Here is a 22017-nt window from a genome sequence, read left to right on the forward strand (position 1 = left end):
GACTCCACTAACCCAGAAATAGTACCTCACTTAAGAACTTTGCTTCAGGATGAGAACAGAAATCGCATGGCGGCAGCAGGAGGCCCCATTAGCTAAAGTAGTGCTTCAGATTAAGAACAGTTTCAGGTTAAGAACGGACCTCCAGAATGAATTAACTTCTTAACCCGAGGTACCACTGTACAGAACGATCGCAGCACAATGGCAGATGTAATAGCAACATGGGGTGGTATCCAGCTAATACGTTTCTTCAGTGCAACGATTTCCAAAATGGGACCTACCCCCTTTCTCCTCTCCTCTCCCCCAAATCTGCTCTGTGGGGTTGAGGGAAGCCCCAGAGCAAATCAAAGCATGTGGGGTAGGGCGGGGGGAAGTCTTTTGCACAGGCAAAAATCCTTCTACTGATGGAATGCATTGGATGCAAGCCATGGTGTTTTGAACCTCAAAGCAAAACCGTTTTGTAAAATACTGTACCACTAATAATGCCGTAGTTGTCGTCATCTTTGTAATGAAAGACAGGCCTTAAGAGTTACTTCCGACCTGCGTATCTTTCAGATCCAGGACTGGCAAAGCATGTATCAGTCCACACATATCCCAATACCAACATTTGCACCTGTGGATGAATCCGCTACCTTCATTGGCCGGCTCTGCCGAGAGATCCTGAGGATCACAGACCCAAAGTGAGTGTCGTGTTGTCCAGGTTTCTGAAAGCCTGGCGTTTGCATAAACGTATTATGAAAAGTTCGGGCTGAACATTTACCCATCAGAGTTGTGGGGGAGGGGGAAGGACACATGGCAAAGATAAGGACTTAGGCATAGAAGTTTCATGGAAGTCTCTCCATCACCTTTTCCTCTTGCAGAAATGCCTGCTACATTGACCCCCTGAACACCTGGTACGATCTGCGAACGCACCAGGAAGTGTCCAACAGCCGCCTGTTTTCCGAAATCCAGGACAGCCTGGGCACCTTTGGCCTGAATGGTCTTGACAGGCTTCTCTGCTTCATGATTGTGAAAGAGCTGCAGGTAACCCAAGCGTAGGGCGCTCCAGGAGTTGAGCAAAAGCAGACCACTGCCTGGGGAGGTGCAATACCAGCATCTTGGGGAGAGAACTGCCCTCTTGTCCTTTTGGATTTGCCCACTTTTCCCTTGCCATGCTAGCTACCGTCAGCGAAAACAAGAAAAGGGCCTTCAGTCACCCTTTGATTGCTTACTATGATGTTGTTAGGTTGCTCATCACCTAGCATGGCAAGAACGCCTTGACAATTCTTACTTAATACAGTGGTGCCCCGCAAGACGAACGCCTCGCAAGACGAAAAACCCGCTAGACGAAAGGGTTTTCCGTTTTGGAGGCGCTTCGCAAAACGAATTCCCCTATGGGGTTGCTTCGCAAGACGAAAAAAATCTTGCATCCCCCGCGGGTTTTTTTCGCTTTTTTCGCCCTTTTCTTAAGCCGCTAAGCCGCTTATCAGCTGTTCCGCTGATAAGCCGCTTAACAGCTGATCGCTGGAAGCCGCTTGACAGCTGTAGCGCTAATCCGCTAAGCTGTCAATGGGCTTGCTTCGCAAGACGAAAAAACCGCTATACGAAGAGCCTCACGGAACGGATTAATTTCGTCTTGCGAGGCACCACTGTACTACCATTTAGCAATCCATTGTTTTATAAGCCATAGGTCCATGTTGGCTAATATTATCTCCCAGCACGTCATATATCTTGGGACAGGGATATCTCCCAGCGCTTTCTCAACCTGATTCTTCTAATTCAGTGCTTATAACAAAGGACACTACGTACCGTATTTTTCGCTCTATAGGACGCACTTTTCCCCCTCCAAAAATTAAGGGGAAATGTGTGTGCGTCCTATAGAGCGAATGCAGGCTACAAAGGATGTCCCCGAAGCCAGAACAGGGAGACGCAGCGCTCCGTCTCGCTGTTCTAGCTTGGGGTTAGCTGCACAAAGCCTCCGCAGGGCAGTGGGGTGCCTTCACCCCGCTGCCCTGCGGAGGCTACAAACCCTGTCCCCAAAGCCTCAAGCCTTTGGAGTGCAGCGGGAAATCGTGCTGCGCTCCAAAGGCTTCAGGGATCTTTGAGGCTGGCGGTGGGGGAAAGCATCATTTTCTGGAAGGCTCCTATAGAAGGGTCCCGTACTCTCAGAGACTTTGCGCCTGCCAATTAGGGGAAATAGGAAGCCTCAAACATATATTTTTTAGATGCCCTTTTTATGTTGAGATCCGTAGAGACACCATTGATCCTTTGCTGAAGAGGCTCGCCGATCTTTCAGACAAGTCTAAACTTAATTCTCTCCTCTTAGGCAAAGATCATAAGACAACCTGGCTGGTAGCCAGATTCTGCGCCCAGATTTGTAGGCACAGATCATCCTCTAGAATAAAATAGCTTAATAGGGAAATGCTGAAGTTGCCCTTGGGGGCGCCTCAGGGTCAATTTTTTTATGATAGCCCAAATCTCAGTTGTACGGATGTATGTATATATCTCAATTTTAACTCACGAGCTATTGCTGCAATCTGCTCCGATTGTATATTTTATCTTTTATCTAACGCTGTTTTTATTGTGTTATTTTATGTGAGCTGGTCTTTGGCAGTCATAAATTATCTGTCTGAATCCCCTTCCAGCTAAGGACCTGGTGCCCAGAGTTGCAATGGTGGGAGAGGATGGATCATGCCCTCAAGCTATAGGCGCTTTCTGGAATATTGCTTTCATTTTCCCATGAAGTAGACCTAGGACCAGGGAGGGCCTTTGGTAATCTTTTGTAAAATGGCACCCAAAATTTGGCACCCTCAAAGGGATCTTCTCAGTTATGGATCTTCTCAATTTTGTGCCCCCTCGGCTCAGCACCCTGTGTGAGAGAACCCCTAAAGGTAAAGGTAAAGGTACCCCTGCCCGTACGGGCCAGTCTTGACAGACTCTGGGGTTGTGCGCCCATCTCACTTAAGAGGCCAGGGGCCAGCGCTGTCCGGAGACACTTCCGGGTCACGTGGCCAGCGTGACATCGCTGCTCTGGCGAGCCAGAGCCGCACACGGAAACGCCGTTTACCTTCCCGCTGGTAAGCGGTCCCTATTTATCTACTTGCACCCGGAGGTGCTTTCGAACTGCTAGGTTGGCAGGCGCTGGGACCGAACAGCGGGAGCGCACCCCGCCGCAGGGATTCGAACCGCCGACCTTTCGATCGGCAAGTCCTAGGCGCTGAGGCTTTAACCCACAGCGCCACCTGCGTCCCTGAGAGAACCCCTACAGTGCCCTAAATCCAGCGCTGCTAGGAGAATAGGTCACGATTATCCCCATTTTGCAGAGTGGAGGACCGAGGCTTCAGTTTTCTGGGGCCTCTGCTCTGAGAAACGGAAGGCAGAACTTGTTTGCGTCTTTGCAACTTATTATTACTTTTTAAATTTGTGACTGGTGTTAATATGAATTGCTTTCTCATGCACACGCTTGAGTGGCGGACTTGCTCCGAAGGAGATTGCCAGCCGTGGCTTTAAATGTTCTTTTTGTTTTGCTTTAGAATTTCCTCAGCATGTTTCAGAAGACGGTGCTACGTGACAAAGGTGTACACGACGCCTTGAAATCTCTCACAAACGCTGTCAATCCTTTGAAGGGAATTGTGGGTAAGAATCCTTTCCACCAGAGTTCCAGGCTAGAAAACAGATTCTCAAACGATGAATCGCTTGAGAAGTTTTCAGGAGCTTTGTGGGTGGGCTGCCGTTCTTCTGCAAGGGGGTGACAAAAATGATCAGGCTCTCAGCTTCAGGCTTCTTTGCCCCACAGACCACTGGGAAACTGCGGAGTCTCCTGTTGGTTTGCTAAATATTTTTTCTTCCTGTTGCAGCCATTGCAATGAGCTGTGCTAGATGCCGCGTGATTTTCAACCGTATCTTTATTTCTTTCGTTTCTTATATATTACATTTTATTGTATACATTTTATTGAATGTTGTGGAGCTCAAACTGCAATAGAATAAAATGCAATACATGCAAAAGGAAAGGAAAAATGCAACAAAAGTACTGCTAAAAGCCAGTGTGGATATTTAATGCAAACTCTACAGACCACCCGAATGAAGTTTGGGGGCCACAGTTTAGGAACCACTGCATTAAGGAAGATAAAACTGCAGGGGATGGTATCCTATCTATATACACTGGTACCTCAGTTTATGAACTTAATCCGTTCTGGAAGTCCATTCTTAAACCAAAGCGTTCTTAAACCAAGGCGAGCTTTCCTATAGAAAATAATGAAAAATGGATTAATCCGTTCCAGACAATGTAAAACAACCCCTAAAACAACAATTTAACATGGATTTTACTATCTAACAAGACCATTGATCCATAAAATGAAAGCAGTAATCAATGTTCATTACTATAAGATAAATAAGACAGCATTGTATATGCACTGATAGTCATAAAACGAAAAACAAGCCACTGTCACAAAAATGAAAACAAGTCACACAAACAAAATAAAAAAATGTATAGCAAAAACACCAAATATCACCTCAGAACACTGTAGAAACAGAAGGCTTTAATTAACGATGGGGGGGCTCAAACGAGCGGGGCATTGGGCAGAAACGGGAGGGAAAAGGCTTAAAACAGGCATAGGCAAACTCGGCCCTCCTGATGTTTTGGAACTACAATTCCCATCATCCCTGACCACTGGCCCTGTTAGCTAGGGATGATGGAAGTTGTAGTCCCAAAACATCTGGAGGGCCGAGTTTGCCTATGCCTGGCTTAAAATAAAATGGGGAGGGGATGCAAACGAGCCGTGCAAGGGCAGAAGAGGGAGGGAAAAGGCTTAATTACTATTGGGTGGGGGCTCAAATTTGCTGTGCAACAGTGAAAACAGAAGCACGTTCGGCTTCCAGGGCAAAGTTGGAAAACCGGAACACCTACTTCCAGGTTTGCAGCGTTCGGGTTCCGAGTTGTTCGTGAAACAGGTTGTTCGTAAACCGAGGTACCACTGTATGTATTTATCTTGCTCTTAATCACCTTTTGACATGATGGGAGATGCACAAAGGGGCAGGGGAGTAAGCGTCACAGTTGTCCAGGCTACAGATACCGTGGTCCGTGTGATTCCATGTAGGAAGGGAGGAAACACAATTTGCAATGCCAACCCTTAAGGTGGATTCTGAGCAGCATGGAACCTGTAAAAAGGTAAAGGGACCCCTGACCATTAGGTCCAGTCATGGCCGACTCTGGGGTTGCAGTGCTCATCTCGCTTTATTGGCTGAGGGAGCCGGCGTACAGCTTCCGGGTCATGTGGCCAGCATGACTAAGCTGCTTCTGGCGAACCAGAGCAATGCACGGAAACGCCGTTTACCTTCCCGCCGGAGTGGTACCTATTTATCTACTTGCACTTTTGTGCTTTCAAACTGCTAGGTTGGCAGGAGCAGGGACTGAGCAATGGGAGCTCACCCCGTCACGGGGATTCGAACTGCCGACCTTCTGATTGGCAAGTCTTAGGCTCTGTGGTTTAATCCACAGCGCCACCCTATGGAACCTGTACACAGCCTAATAAAAACACGGAGGGCTCCAATGATAGTACTCCCTCCCTGTTTTCTTTATTGCAGCCAATTGTGTCAAGGTGTATTCCACAGCAGTCACCAAAACGCAGAGGATATGGCCTGCATACCTCGATGCAATTATGAAGGTACTTTTGTAATAATGTTCATTACACGTGAGGTAAGGCCATGATGTTCCCCCTGTCTGATCGCTGTACTTATTTTCCCAGCATTTTACCAGCCATTGCCCAAGCTCTTCAAAGTCTTCCCCACCCCCGCCTTCTCCTCATCTAAAGGGTTATTTCTAATTGCATGGGTTTGTTTGTTTGTTTGTTTGTTTGTTTGTTTGTTTGTTGCAAAAACTTAAGCAGCCATGAACGTGTCTAGCTACAGGGCCCTTGGTTGTTGTGCTGGGTCCTGTCTGTAGGCTTTCGACAGGCACCTGGTTGGCCTCTGTGCAAGCAGGATGCTATGTTAGATGAGCCTTTGGCCTCATCCAGCAGCCCTGCTCTTGTTTGGCTGCGATGCTGCTGCAGAAGACCAAAATGGGGCTTGCTAGAAAGGCTGCAAGGAGAGAGGCTCATATAACACCGGTCCTGAGAGAGCTGCATTGGCTCCCAGTATGTTTCCGAGCACAATTCAAAGTGTTGGTGCTGACCTTTAAAGCCCTAAACGGCCTCGGTCCAGTATAACTGAAGGAGCGTCTCCACCTCCATCATGTAGTGATCAGGTGGGATTGCTATGAGGAATTATCACAAATATAGAGTAAGCCATCTGTGTCAGCAATGTCAGTTGACTGGGTTTAACCTAGTTTGATATGATGCTTGATCAATCCACGCCTCTGCATCCCGGTTCCATTTCTCTTGCTTGACAAGTCACGTAGACAGCCAGGTGCCAGTTGCTGCATCATGCATCCTGGGCTGTGAAAGATAATGGACAGCTTCTTCGAAGTAGCCTTTCTGATGTGTTAATCTCAGGATGTCAATCTTAGGGCCTGGAAATAGTTTCACAGGAAGGTGATAAAGATGCCTATCTCCTTGTGTATGTTGCTTGTTTATGATCTCCGGGATTGCTGGATGCACTCCTTTGTAGTTCTGTTTTTGTTTACCCCAGAAATATCCGTGCTTAATTAGTTTTGGTAGTTTATTTTTATTTTTTTTAAAAAAATATTTATTAAAGTTTTCAATATTAATACAGTAAAAATCAAAAAGAAAAAAGAAAAAATAACAAAAATACAAAAATAAAAATAATTAAAAACACACAAAGTTTCCATAGCTTATTTTCCATTAACGTATTTCCCAGACCTCCTCATACCTCCCTTTTTTTGTATTCCAATTCAGATTGTTAGTTCAGCAAATCCTTATCAATAAGTTTTAACCTGCATCTAAATCTTTTTTTCCATATTCTCTTAAAACATTACAGCTGGAAACCACTTAATTTCTATCCGACGTCGTTCTAACATTCATTAATTTTACAATATTTCTGTAAATAGTCTTTAAATTTCTTCCAGTCTTCTCCCGCCGACTCTTCTCCCTGGTCTCGGATTCTGCCAGTCATTTCCGCCAATTCCATGTAGTCCATCACCTTCATCTGCCATTCTTCCAGAGTGGGTAGATCCTGTGTCTTCCAATACTTTGCGATGAGTATTCTTGCTGCTGTTGTTGCATACATAAAGAAAGTTCTATCCTTCTTTGGCACCAATTGGCCGACCATGCCCAGGAGAAAGGCCTCTGGTTTCTTCAGGAAGGTATATTTAAATACCTTTTTCATTTCATTATAAATCATCTCCCAGAAAGTCTTAATCCTTGGGCATGTCCACCAAAGGTGAAAGAATGTGCCTTCATTTTCTTTACATTTCCAACATTTATTATTGGGCAAATGATAAATTTTTGCAAGCTTGACTGGGGTCATGTATCACCTGTAAATCATTTTCATAATATTCTCTCTTAAGGCATTACATGCCGTAAACTTCATACCTGTGGTCCATAACTGTTCCCAGTCAGCAAACATAATGTTATGTCCAACATCTTGTGCCCATTTAATCATAGCAGATTTCACCATTTCATCCTGAGTGTTCCACTTCAACAGCAAGTTATACATCTTTGACAAAATCTTAGTTTTAGGTTCTAACAGCTCTGTTTCTAATTTTGATTTTTCCACCTGGAAGCCAATTTTCTTGTCCAAATTATATGCCTCCATTATCTGGTAATAATGAAGCCAATCACTCACTTTGTTTTTTAATTTCTCAAAACTCTGCAGTTTCAATCTGTCTCCTTCTTGTTCCAAATTTTTTCCAATATTTTGGCCATTTGGCCTCCATATTGAGCTTTTTCTGTGCTTTTGCTTCCATTGGTGACAACCACCTTGGGGTTTTATTTTGCAATAAATCCTTATATCTTATCCAAACATTAAACAATGCTTTCCTGACAATATGATTTTTGAATGCTTTATGTGCTTTAACCTTGTCATACCATAGATATGCATGCCATCCAAAGACATTGTTAAAACCTTCTAAGTCCAAAATGTCTGTGTTTTCAAGAAGCAGCCAGTCTTTCAACCAGCAGAATGCTGCTGATTCATAGTAAAGTTTAAGGTCTGGAAGGGCAAATCCACCCCTTTCCTTTGCATCAGTTAATATCTTAAATTTTATTCTGGGCTTCTTGCCCTGCCAGACAAATCTAGAAATATCTTTCTGCCACTTCTTGAAACAATCCATCATGTCCACTATTTGCAATGTTTGAAACAAAAACAACATTCGAGGCAATACATTCATCTTTATAGCTGCAATTCGACCCAACAAGGAAGGCTTCAAATTTGACCAAATTTCTAAATCTTTTTTCACTTCCGTCCAACATTTTTCATAATTATCTTTGAATAAATTCCCATTTTTAGCTGTCATGTTGATCCCCAAGTATTTCACTTTCTTAACCACAGTCAAACCTGTTTCATTCTGAAACCTCTCTCTTTCAATCGATGTTAAGTTTTTCTCTAAAACCTTAGTTTTTAACTTAATCAATTTAAATCCTGCCACTTGACCAAACTCTTGAATTAATTCCAAAACCCTTTTAGTACTAGATTCTGATTCCTGTAACGTCAGTACTAAGTCATCTGCAAATGCTCTCAATTTGTACTGTTTAGCTCCGACCTGTATACCTTTAACCAACCCTTCTAATCATATTCAGCAGGACCTCCAGGACCTAGTTTTGGTAGTTTAACTTTGTCCCCACATGGGGCCTGTTGAAATGCTCAGAAGAAATCTGATTGGTTCTTACGAACACTCTGTAAAAGTTCTTTTGTGAATAAAATGACCTGGGCTGAGGGGACAGACACAGATTATTATACGCACCCTTCCCAGTGTCTTGCTGGTTCAAGCCTCTGTGTATTCTGTGTATTCTTATTAATCAGAGTTCAATCCTTCCTTTACTTTTAGAACACCTCACCATCATTCAACCCAGACACTGAGGTCCAGCTCCAAGGGCCTTCTGGCAGTTCCCTCACTGTGAGAAGTGAGGTTACAGGGAGAGGGCCTTCTCGGTAGTGGCACCCGCCCTGTGGAACACCCTCCCATCAGATGTCAAGGCAATAAGCAACTTACTTTTAAAAGACATCTGAAGGCAGCCCTGTTTAGGGAAGCTTTTAATGTTTAATGCTGTGCTGTGTTTTTAATATTCGGTTGGGAGCTGCGCAGAGTGGCTGGGGAAACCCAGCCAGATGGGCAAGGTATAAATAATAAATTATTATTATTATATTACTATTTTCATGCATGGTGGAGTTGCACGTAGGTCTGCTCTTTTTAGGAAAAGGTGTTCCACATTACTTCCAAAATTACGCAGCTGTCTCTTCCACCCAATTCAGCTCTTGTTATCATTAGACTCAAATCTAAACAATAACCTTAAATGCAGAGACTTAGCATTTTTTCTGTTAATCAGCAGCCTGATTAGCAATACTGGAAACAGTCTGTAGAAATCCCCACTGGAATCTGGCTAGGTAATGTTTGGAATGTGGCTGTCGGAATACCTTACTCACCATAGAAGGGTAATTAAAGGCACTACAAAGGCTTGGCTTCAAATCTTTACAAATGAGGCACAATATATGCTTATTCCACCAACGACACAGGAATCTGTGGAGAGGGTATTTGAATTGACAGTGCATAAATAAATGTATTGCTTCTGTACTGTGTACTGCATAAGAAACTTAATAAGAATATACCGCTGGACAAGTTACTGTAGTTTGATGTTGTTCTTGTATGAGGCGTTCTCAAAGTAAAGGAAGGATTGAACTCGTGATTAATAAGAATACACCCAGAGGCTTGAACCAGCAAGATGGGTGCGTATAATAATCTGTCTCTCCACCCCTTGGCCCAGGTCGTTTTATTCACAAAAGAACTTTTTATTGGGTGTTTGTAAGAACCAATCAGATTTATTCTGAGCATTTCAACAAACCCCACATAGGGACAAAGTTAAAGTACCAAAACTAATTAAGCACACATATTTCTGGGGTAAAAAAAGAACAGAACTACAAAGGAGTGCTTCTGGCAACCCTGGAGGTGATAAACAGGCAATATATATGATAAGGAGCATGGCCAGGAAGGCAGCGATCATTATCTCCTTCAGGTGAGACCTGTTTCCGGGCCCTAAGATTAATATCCTAAGATTAACATATCAGAAAAGCTACATCAAAGAAACTTGCCCACTATCTTTGATGGCCCAGGATGCATGCCTGGCAAAGCAAACTGGCAACTGGGCTGTGTAAGTGACTTGTCAAGCAAGAGAAATGGACAGTAGAAGAAATGGCCAGAGATGCAGAGGGTTGTGGGATTTGATCAGAAATTATTGTCAATGTATCAAACCCAGTCAACACAATGCATTCATCGTGGACACAATGGCTTGATGCATATTTTATAATTCCTCATAGTATAATCCCACCTGACACCACACTCTGGATATTTGCACTCCTACACTTGAATTTACATGAAAACTGCTTTATTTGTGGGGCATAGGAATTTGTCCTTTTTTTTTCAAAATATAGTCCAGCCCCCCACAAAGTCCGAGGGACAGTGGACCAGCTCCCTGCTGAAAAAGTTTGCTGACCCCTGATAACCTCACCACTTTTAAATGGTGCTTGGTAAACCCTACTTTGGAAAGACAAAGTGTTTGCTGCAATGAAATTTGTTTTTCACTTCTTCCTTGTTATGAGCTCCTTTAGTTCTTTCTTTCCCTCCTTCCCCAGGTTGGCCAGATGCAGATTCTGAGACGGCAGATCGCCAACGAACTTAACTATTCCTGCAGATTCGACTCCAAGCATTTAGCAGCTGCATTGGAGAACCTTAATGAGTAAGAATCAAAGCTCCTTGAGGATCACTGGCTGGTGTCACCAGGATGATAATGACCAGTGCCATTTTACAGGCAAAAATGGTTGCATGCAGAATGCGCTGCATTTTGGGATGGAACAAGGGCTGGGGGGGGAAACCAGGTCACAGTTTCATAGGAAACCCAAAACCCATTGGAGATTTCTTTGCATCCCACGTCCTGTGAATCGGGGAAAGGGTGTCACCCCAAGATATTCTGGGTGAGATGCAATTCCCACCCAATTTTTGTAGCCAGAACCTTTTGCAAGGTCTATATTCAGTATCATTGAAAAGACTCTTACTTGTTTTGAAGATTTATGCTTCCATTTTTCAATCCAACAGCATCTCAAGACAGCTTACAGTGAGGGGAGGATGGAATAAGGCTAATATTAAAAACAAGAGTTTTTAAAGTGCTGGTCCTAGCTGGGTGGGGTGTGGGAAAGGCTAATTTGAGGCAGCAAAATATCTTGGGCTGCTCACTCTTTCCCCATATAAAATTTGGTTAAAATCTATTGAAGAACAAAAAATACTCTAAACCGTAAGGCTGGGGATTGTGGGAAAGGCGTCCCTATTGAAAGAGAACATTCTGATTCAGAGGTTCCCATTTTTAATTGCAAACCGGAAAAAAGGTCTCTTTCACAACATGGTTAAAAATGACCAAAATAGAAGACTTCACCTGTTTATGGAAAGTAATTCAATGTTTCACGTATTTGGCATAAATGCTTCTCTGCCTGTTCTTGGGTGGCTGGATGTTCAAAATAGCATTTGAGTTGTCTGTGAAACCCTCTCCTTGGCTGACTCTTGTTTCCCTGCTGCCTTGCCACCCCCACCCAAGCTGGTGAGACTTTAGGAGGCTTTGTTTGCACATTTTCAAGCGGTGAGGACTAGAATCTTGAGTTTTTAGGATGATGGGTACTACGCTTGTGGGTGCTGCGATCTCGCCTCCACAGCTTGCCTTTGTGAGTGATGGTTATTGAGAGCGGCTCTCTCTTCCTGTTGCCCTTCTAGAGCAATCCTGGCTGACATAGAGGCCCATTACCAGGATCCCTCATTGCCTTACCCTAAAGAAGACAACACTCTTCTGTATGAGATCACAGCCTACCTGGAGGCAGCCGGAATTCACACCCCGCTAAATAAGGTGATGTGGTTTTCCTTTCATGAGAGAATCATTCCCTCTCACGTCCAGCGTTCAGAGTGTGGGTTTCATTGTTTGTGTAGTCTAAATGGAACTTTTTTTTAACAAATAAATAACAATCTTTATTAATTTAAATTACACAAATTTACAAAGAATTTACAATCTCATGCTACAAAAAGAAAATTAAAAAAACAATTAAGAAAAAAAGAAAATACAGAAAAAATAGAGAAGAAAAAACAGATTTATGTGCATAAAAAAATACTTAATCTTCCTAATTAATACTTAAATAAACACTTAAATAAAAAAGACTTCTGACAAAACGTGTCTTCCAATCATTGTACTGTATATGCTGTCGTTTTTTCCGCAGTTTTGTATTCTTTAATATTGTCCCCGTCTACTCCTCAAACGGTATTTGTTGTGTTTACAAGTATCACTCAAGTTCTGCTAATATGGTGTGGTTGGTACAATATGATCTTATATAATCCTTAAATATTCTCCATTCTCCAAATATTTTCTGGTTCAATACTCCTCTAACTCTTCCCGTCAGTTTTGCTAGTTGTAAATATTCTAACATGAGTATGGAACTTAACATGCCTGGCGTTTAGAATGTGAGTGTTAACTGTTAGTTGTAGTGCAGTAAATACATATATATATATTTGAACTTTGTGAGTTTATGGCCGCATACGTAGCATGCAGTTAGAGCACTGTGATACCACTTCAAAGAGTCGCGGCTTCTTTAAACTGTAGGGTCGGTAATACAAAAATCCTAATAAAATAGATAATATTAATGCCTTCCCCTTCCTCCCATCTTTTTCTTATTTCCTTTCTAGATCTACATAACTACAAAACGATTGCCGTATTTTCCCATCGTGAACTTTCTGTTTCTGATTTCCCAGTTGCCGAAACTTCAGTACAGTAAAAACTTAGGTATAGTATAACTCTTTTTCCTCTCTGCTCACCCCCTTGTTTTTTCATGAACTGTAAGCGTGGACAACTCACAAAGAGCTTTCATTTTAACTTCAGCAAGCTTGCAAGTATAACAGAATTTTCTTTGTTGTTCATTATGTCCACCTGTAAATAAACCTGCTTGCTTTGAGCTGCGTAATTTTCTTCTTAGGACACCATAGGAAAGATTGCGAAGGCCTCCGAACGATTGCTTCGCAGCTTTAATTGATCTACATTTTTAAAAGATACACTTACTGATTTATTTTAGGGCACCCTTATTAAAAAAAAAGGAAGGGGGGAACCCAGGAAGCTGGCTCTTATTGAGTTAGGCTATTGGAGCATCTAGATCTGTTTTGCTTATACTTTTTGACAGAGGCTTTCAGGAATAAATCTTTCTCACACATACTGTCAAAAATTATAATAATGATTTGCTTCTTGTATCCCACACATCTGACTGGGTTGCTCCAGCTACTCTGGGTGGCCCCCAACAGAATATATAAAAACGCAGTGGAACGTTGCATATTGAAAACATCCCTATACAGTCATACCTCGGCTTGAAGTTGCTTCAGGTTGAGCATTTTCAGGTTGCGCTCCGTGGCGACCCAGAAGTAACGGAATGTGTTACTTCTGGGTTTTGCCGCTCGCGCATATGCAGACGGTCAAAATGATGTCATGTGCAGAAGCAGCGAATTGCGACCCACGCATGCGCAGACACGGGTTGCGTTCGCTTCACGATGTGAACGGGGCTCTGGAACGGATCCTGTTCGTATCCAGAGGGACTACTGTACAGGGTTGCCTTCAGGTGTCTTCTAAAAGTCAGGTAGTTGTTTCTCTCTTTGACATCTGATAGGAGGGTGTGCCACAGGGCCGGTGCCATTACCGAAAAGGCCCTCTGCCTGGTTCCCTATAACTTCACTTCTCGTAGTGAGGGAACTGCCAGAAGGCCCTCGGAGCTGGACCTTAATGTCCAGGCTGGATGATGGGAGTGGAAACGCTCCTTCATGTATCCCGGGCCTAGGGCTTTCTTCAGCAGTCCTGGCCGACCTAGAGACCCAACACTTTGAATTGATGCTACTGACCGAACCTTCTGCTCTATGCTCACGCTGCTGTCCTTTCCCACAAAAGCTACTTTCCTGCTATGAAGTAAGTGCCCTGCATTTCCATGTTGACTGTGCAAGATGGAAATTCCCATCCATTGAGGAAGATCCATTGGCATCTCTTAGAACTTTTAAATTAGTTTAAAAACAGACTATGGAGCAGGTTGGTGGAGGCGGGGCAGCCCTCTGCGCTTCCATGTTGGATGTGGGGAAATGGGCTTTCCTTCCCATTTCCCAAAGGCAGAGTATTGGAGCAATCCATTGTTCCTCTGCCAGCCCACTCATCTGCATGTATTTCCTCATCGCCTACGGTGACCAGGTGTGCTCTGAAATACAAGGCTGCTTATAAGGCCAGCATTGCACTTCAGTAGCAGAACCTGAAAGCATCAAAGGAGAGCATGCTTAACCCTGCTCCCACATCCTGCTCGTTTTGTCTTCTTGTAGCTCAGAACATTGGGAGGGCACCCGATTTTGGGGCATAGCTGTCAACCGTCCCATATTTGGCGGGAAAGTCCCTTATCCCAGCTCCGTGTCCCGCTGCTGTCCCTTATTGATGATGTCTCTTAAATTTCCCGGGTTTCAAAGGAAGCAGCTCCTCTCCCTCCCTCCCTGCCGGCCAGGGAGGCTCCAACTGTGTTGCTTGGCTGCGTTGCTCACCCAATAAGAACGACTGGGGGGTGGAGCTTACATGCCTTGTGCCAATCAAATTGGCTGCATTGCCTGGAGACTCACCTTTCCTCAGCGCTTCCCATTGGAGAGGTGGCGGTGGTTTTCCTTGCTGCATCCCCTTTGCTGGGTTGCTGCGCTGTGGGAACCACCGCTTGAGGCTTCGTTTGGCTGCTGGCTGGGCTTTCTGCCTTTGGCTCAGAGGGGCTCAGAAATTGAACATACCTGTGCCCGGAAAATCCCTTATTTTGGCTGCTGGTCCCTTATTTTCGAGGCAGCTAGTCCCTTATTTTCAAATCTGTAAGTTGACAGCTATGTTTTTTTGGGGGGGTACACTGCAAGAAGTGATCCTCTTTCAGATCTCTTCTTAAAAATTCTCCTGCCTGCCATCAAATCTTAATTGGGCTGTTTGGATCTATAGCTGCCATCAGACCCAGCCGTCAGGGCAGTTGTGGTCTGTACTGGGCAGTTCAGTACAGGAAAGCAACAGAAGGCACTTTCCTGTGGCGGGTTGCACCTGCCAGTAGCTTACCGCTATCTGCCCTGCTAGATAGTTTTCCTTTTCAAGATGACCAGAGGATGCAAATGGTTCGACGTAGGTGCCATCTTTAAATCGCTTCACACAACGGCCGTCTTCAAGTAACAAGCCATTCGTTTTGGCCCAGCTGATAGTGGGATTTCCTCCGTGTTGGTTTTGACGGCAAGGAAACGAATATCTCCTCCCCCCTGAGCCGCAAGGGGTGAGCCCCCACAGAGAGCAGAATTTGGAGCGGCCTCCACAAGGTGGCTGCTGTTTTTTTGGGTGCACCATCCCTAAGAAATGTCTCCTCTTTCTATGTTTTCTTCAGGGATGGTGTGCAGGAAGCCGGCAGATCCCATTGACTGGCCGCCGCTGATGCTGGGCTTGCTCACTCTGTTGAAGCAGTTTCACTCGCGATACACTGAGCAGTTTCTGGCCCTGATTGGCCAGTTCGTTCGGTCAATGATGGAGCAGTGCACAAGGTATTCCTGCTGCTTAGCTAGGGCCAACCAATGTGGCTCTCTCCCAGCATTTGGACTACCAACTCCCATCATCCCTGACCCTTAGCTATGCTTGGCTGGGGTAGATGGGAATTGTAGACAAAGACAGCTGGAAGGCACCAACCACAATGGCTGTCCTGTAGCATTTCTCTGTTGCCTTATTTCATTAGCCCTGACTGTTGTGTAGGATAAAGGCTGAGGAGGATAGGCTTTAAAGTGTTTAAGCAGAACATCGCAGAGGAGGGCAACCAAGATGATCAGGGGTCTGGAAACCAAGGCTGATGACGAACAGTTGAAGGAACTGGGTATGTTTAGCCTGGAAAAGAGGAGACTCGGAGGAGATATGATGCTGTTGTTGTTTAGTCGTGTCCGACTCTTCGAGACCAGAGCATGCCAGGCACTCCTGTCTTCCACTGCCTCCCACAGTTTGGTCAAACTCATGTTGGTAGCTTTGAGAACACTGTCCAACCATCTTGTCCTCTGTCGTCCCCTTCTCCTTGTGCCCTCCATCTTTCCCGACATCAGGGTCTTTTCCAGGGAGTCTTCTCTTCTCATGAGGTGGCCAAAGTATGATATGAGATATGATAGCTGTTCATTAAGGAACAACGGAATCGGAGACATTTGCCCATAAGCAGCTACCGTAAAGGGAGGTGCTGTTGCTAGGCAGGAGGGTGGAGGAGCCCAGTTGGAGCAACGCCATTGTTAAGGCTTGTTGTAGTCTTTTGTCCCTAGCTATTAGGATTGAATAAAGCTCACTAAAAAGGACTCTACCTTGTTTTCTCGGCTCTTGCTGCAACCAGGGGAGGAATAGCTTTCCCGAAGCCTTGACAGAGCCTTGACAGCATGGTTGCTGGGAATTTCTGGTGGGGACAGCCCTGTTGCTCTCAGGATCAGCTTACGGGTTTCCCTGTAGACAATCTGGCTGGCCAACGTGAGAACAGGACGCTGGACTAGGTGGGCCACTGACCTGATTCAGCAAGGCTGTTCTTACGCTTGTAAGCTTCCTGTTGACCACCTAGGGAAACAGCATGTTAGACCAGATAGGCATGTTAGACCAGATAGGCCTATGCTTCAGTTTGTTTTAGGTTTTGTAAAACAACAGGACTTTTCCCACCTGGCCTGGGAGGGAGGAGGAAGGAAGGAGTTTGGATTTGATATCCCGCTTTATCACTACCCGAAGGAGTCTCAAAGCGGCTAACATTCTCCTTTCCCTTCCGCCCCCACAACAAACACTCTGTGAGGTGAGTGGGGCTGAGAGACTTCAAAAAAGTGTGACTAGCCCAAGGTCACCCAGCAGCTGCATGTAGAGGAGCGGGGAAGCGAACCCAGTTCACCAGATTACAAGTCCACCGCTCTTAACCACTACACCACACTGGCTGGGGCCTGATTGACTCCAGCTACAAAAGCTGAGGCTTCTGAACAGACTCTTGAACTGGGGTACTCTTTGGGGAATTTTTTTTTGGGGGGGTAGAGCTTATTGCTGTTATTGCTATTGGTTTTTTGCATCTTTATTTTTAGATCCATCTTAACGATTTATGGGGAAACGGCTCGATGTTTGTGTACCTTTTGATGTGTTTCGTTTTGTTTTTCACGACTACTTTTGTTCTGTTTGGGGTTGTGTAAATCTCTCGCTGTTGTGAGCTGCCTCAAGCGTGGTTTGAACTACAGAAAGGCAGTATACAAATAAAATGAGGATAGCTATGCCCTGCCCACAACAGTGTGACCACCTAATGCTACTCTCTGTTGCTCCTGAACGGTACATCAAGGTTTTGGTTTTGTATCTTGTCCACAGCCAGAAGGTCCCAGAAATGCCGACTGATGTTGTAGGTGCCCTGCTCTTCTTGGAAGATTATGTTCGTTATACAAAGTTGCCGCGAAGGGTGAGTAAATAAAAGCTTTCAGTTTTCAGTTTGGAGACTGAAAGCACACAGAAAGCCCTGGAATAATTCTTCGCTGTGCATCCCAGTTACCAGTCTAGCTGCCGCATTCTGGATTGGTTGTAGTTTCTGGGTCACCTTCAAAGGTAGCCCCACATAGAGCACATTGCAGTAGTTCAAGCGGGAGATAACTAGAGCATGCACCACTCTGGCAAAACAGTCTGCAAGCAGGTAGGGTCTCAGCTTGCATACCAGATCGAGCTGGTAAACAGCTGCCCTGGACACAGAATTGACCTGCGCCTCCATAGACAGCTGTGAGTCCAAAATGACTCCCAGGCTGCGCACCTGGTCTTTCGTTACCTGCAATCTTGAACATTGATTTGGAACACATATATGCCTTGCCTTGCTGTCTTTGAAATTATTCTAATTTTCTAATGCATCCCTAGCCCTTGTCCTATTTGTTTTGCAGAAGTGGTTTCCTGCAGAGTTTTTTAACCTGTCTTGGGTCCTTCTCTTCCTCCAGGTTGTTGAAGCCCATGTGCCTAGTTTCATTTTTGATGAGTTCCGAACAGTTATGTGAACGCCAGAGGAAAACCAACAGCCCTGCTCTGGGATTTGCTAAACAAGAACGCAATAGGAGATGGGAGGACGAGGAGGAAAATAGCACATCACTTCAGAGGCGGCTTCAAATTTTGACTTTTGCAGAAGCATACTTATGCCTACATTGATCTAACATAATAAACTGATACTAAACCAACTTTCCCTAGTCTGGTGCCCTCCTGCTGTTTTGGAATGCCGGCTCCCAATGGCTGATGGGAATTGTAGTCTGAAGCAGCTGGTGAATGGCAGGCTGCACTAAACCTTTTAAGCAACCCCATTTAAAAATCACGACGTCCTGCTCAGCTGATGATTGCATATGTGTATTTTGTACTTTTAACCTGCAACGTTGTACACTATTCCTTTATGTACAAAAATCATTCAGTTTATGTTCTTAGCAATTTGTGGACATAGAATGACTTTTTTGTATAGTGATTAAAAGAATGATACTGAAATAAGGAGCTCTGGAATATTTGCATAATCCAAAATGGTTTCCTTAACTTGGCGTTATCGTTTCGGCAGACTAAACCCACGCACAAAACCAGTTGTGGGGCACACGACTGCTTTGATTGTCCTTGAACCTTCCTGCCACACCAGTGTGACACAGCACACCTTTTGAGAACCACAGGGTTCTTATGGCCAGCACTAGGAACTCTTGACAGCTGAGACCCCGGCTAAACCAAGGTTAGATGCATTTCAGTTTACCGTATTTTTCGCTCCATAAGACGCACCTGACAATAAGACGCACCTAGTTTTTAAAGGAAGAAAACAAGAAGAAAAATATTCTGAACAGAACAGTGGGTGTATTATTTTTGTGGTTCATGCTATGACCACAGACATGATATGTGATTTGACAGTCAGTTTGGGGTAGCCCAATGCAAAAATCCTGAGGATCCATGTGGATCCGTGCTTTGTAACCAGCGCTTTTGCGCCATTGCAGCCCCACAAAACACTGGATGCTTGATTTTTTTGGTGCAGGCTATAGCCATGGACATGCTATGTGATCTGATGGTGAATTTGGGGTGACCCAGTGCAGAAATCCTGAGGATTCATGTGCTTTTACTTCCCCCCTCCCAGGCAGCCTCCTTTATCGCGTCCCTTATCTCCCTCCCGATCGCTTGCTGATCAGCTGCTCAGCGGCTTCCTTTCAACACCCCTTCCCTCTTGTTTGCCTTAGAATCTTTTCCTTAGCTGGAGCAGTTTTTTGCTCCTCCTTTTCTTCTAATTTCTCTCCTCATAGCTTGTTTTAGTATTCCTGTCTCCTCTCCTTGCAAGTTCACTGTCTTTACCTCCCCCCTCCCAGGCAGCCTCCTTTACCCACAGCCTTATCTCCCTCCTGATCGCTTGCTGAACAGCTGCTCAGTGGCTTTGTTTCAACACCCCCATCCCTCTTTCTAAAAAAAAAGCAAGCACTGCTTTTTGCCCCTGGGCAATTCAGCTCCAGGGACCACACATTCCCTCCATAAGATGCACAGACATTTTCCCTTACTTTTTAGGAGGAAAAAAGCGTGTCTCATGGAGTGAAAAATATGGTAGTTAAGTGTTGAGTACTTACACAACTTCAGTGCTTTTGTGTGCAAACCTTTGCAAGTAGGGAGGACAGGAAGAAAACCAGAACAACTTGGTCCTGCACCTGTGACCTTATTGATCCCACCTACATTACCTCCTTGGCCTCTGACCGCCCACCAGGTCCAGGGTCTACCAGCCACCACTGGTAGAAGAAGAAGAAGAAGAGTTTGGATTTGATATCCCGCCTTTCACTCCCTTTAAGGAGTCTCAAAGCGGCTAACATTCTCCTTTCCCTTCCTCCCCCACAACAAACACTCTGTGAGGTGAGTGGGGCTGAGAGACTTCAAGGAAGTGTGACTGGCCCAAGGTCACCCAGCAGCTGCATGTGGAGGAGCGGAGACGCGAACCCGGTTCCCCAGATTACGAGACTACCGCTCTTAACCACTACACCACACTGGCTCTCGGTCTGGTGTTCGGATCTGGCTGGCCTTGAAAACTGCAGTGTTCTTCTGGGTTCCTTGCTAGGCACAAAAGGAAGTCTTTTCTGGAAGTCTTTTCTGGCAAGAGCTGCTTTTGAGAACTGATGTTGCCTTTTCCAAAGAGGAAATAAAGCCTGTGTGTGGTTTCTGACTTCTTTTGACTGGTCTTGTCTTTACAGCTTTACTTGTTTAGAAAGATTGTTCTGGCTTTCATTTTAGGTCAGGCATAGGCAAACTTGGCTCGCCAGATGTTTTGGGACCACAATTCACATCATCCCTGACCACTGGTCCTGTTAGCTAGGGATCATGAGAGTTGTAGTCACAAAACATCTGGCGGGCCGAGTTTGTGCCTATGCCTGTTTTAGGTCTTATTTTACTGGTTGGTTATGTTAGGCAATCTAAATCAAAAGCAGCTTTTCAAAAGAGTTAAAGGCGTAATTCCCACTTCTTCCAGCAAGAGTTGCGTCCAGGTGAACATATATAGGATTGGATTGTAGGATAAACTACACAGAAGCACAACTAATGTCTTATCTGAATAGTATCTTGGTTCTCTCTGTTTTAATAAGTTGAAACACAGGGAATTAAGTGATGCAAGAGAAGCCTACACATGTTCTATAATGACTCACCAGACAGCTTATTATGGTTATTAATTAAATTTGTATACTGCTCTTCATCCGTAGAGCTCAGGGCAGTTCACAACATAAAAATGCAATATAAAAACGCAAATTGCATAACAAAAACAACACAAAACACACAAAAGAACAGCTCCCTCCCCTTTAGCAATGCCACCCCAATTATAGTTCAAGAGATGAAATGGACTTGGAAGAATATAAACTCCCTATTTGGGTATTTTGAAACATCTGGTAAATGGAATCACAGGCAGGATTAAATTTTGAGCAGTGGGTGGATAATAAAATACAGTCACAATGAAAGAACTCTGGAATAGAACAGTGTGCCCCAGCCACTCTGGGCAGCGTCCAAAATATATAAAACCGTAATAAAACATTAACAAACTTTCCGATACAGAGCTGCCTTCAGATGTCTTGTGTAGTTCTTTACCTCCTTGACATCTGATGGGAGGGCGTTCTACAGGGCAGGCGCCACCATCGAGAAGGCCCTCTGCCTGGTTCCCTGCAGCTTCACTTCTCGCAGTGAGGGAACCGCCAGAAGGCCCTTGGAGCTGGACCTCAGTGTCCAGGCAATGGGGGTGGAGATGCTCCTTGAGGTATACTGGGCTGAGGCCGTTTAGGGCTTTAAAGGTCAGCACCAACACTTTGAATTGTGCTTGGAGTGGCCCCCATGCCTATAGGACACCCTCACAAATCAGTTAAGCTCCAATGACACTATTTTATTTACGGCTCCAGGCAAGCGCTGGGTTGGGCACAGCTTTTCCAATTAGCGCAGATCCCAACTGCAACAGCAACCATTAAGTATGTGTTGTAGGACTCTACATACAAAGGTTGCTTTTCTCTATTTTGTAACGTCTTGATTAGGTAGCTGCCCTACAGGTTTCAGATATTGAGGCGTTAGATGAAAGGAGCAGATAAGAACAGATACTACACTTGATCCTAGCCAAAAGGCCGAGAAGTTTTAATTGCTGCAAACTGGAAATCTGACAAACTTCCATCTATGCAAGATTGGATCCAAAAATTGACCGAATATGCAGAATTAGATACCGTATTTTTCGCCCTATAGGACGCACTTTTTCCCCTCCAAAAATGAAGGGGAAATCTGTGTGCACCCTATGATGCAAATACAGGCTTTCGCTGAAGCTTGGAGAGCGAGAGGGGTTGGTGCGCACCGACCCCTCTCGCTCTCCAGGCTTCAGGAAGCTATCAGCAAGCCTGGGGAGCCC

General features: G+C 44.7%; 1 protein-coding gene across 1 annotated transcript in view; it reads left to right on the forward strand.

Annotated features, from left to right (window-relative positions):
• WASHC5 (WASH complex subunit 5) overlaps positions 1-18632 on the forward strand; it is a 45758-nt gene extending 27126 nt beyond the window's left edge. Inside the window, exons 20-29 of the mRNA XM_083749014.1 lie at positions 553-677; positions 858-1020; positions 3510-3612; positions 5560-5639; positions 10720-10823; positions 11846-11975; positions 12803-12899; positions 15529-15682; positions 17493-17580; positions 18101-18632. Of these exons, the coding sequence (XP_083605140.1) occupies positions 553-677; positions 858-1020; positions 3510-3612; positions 5560-5639; positions 10720-10823; positions 11846-11975; positions 12803-12899; positions 15529-15682; positions 17493-17580; positions 18101-18157 (1101 nt within the window). The 3' untranslated portion in view covers positions 18158-18632. The remainder of the gene's footprint in view (positions 1-552; positions 678-857; positions 1021-3509; positions 3613-5559; positions 5640-10719; positions 10824-11845; positions 11976-12802; positions 12900-15528; positions 15683-17492; positions 17581-18100) is intronic.
• Positions 18633-22017: the final 3385 nt, after the last annotated feature.

Source organism: Podarcis gaigeae (assembly GCF_964106915.1).
Source record: "Podarcis gaigeae genome assembly, chromosome: 7".
Taxonomy (NCBI): domain Eukaryota; kingdom Metazoa; phylum Chordata; class Lepidosauria; order Squamata; family Lacertidae; genus Podarcis; species Podarcis gaigeae.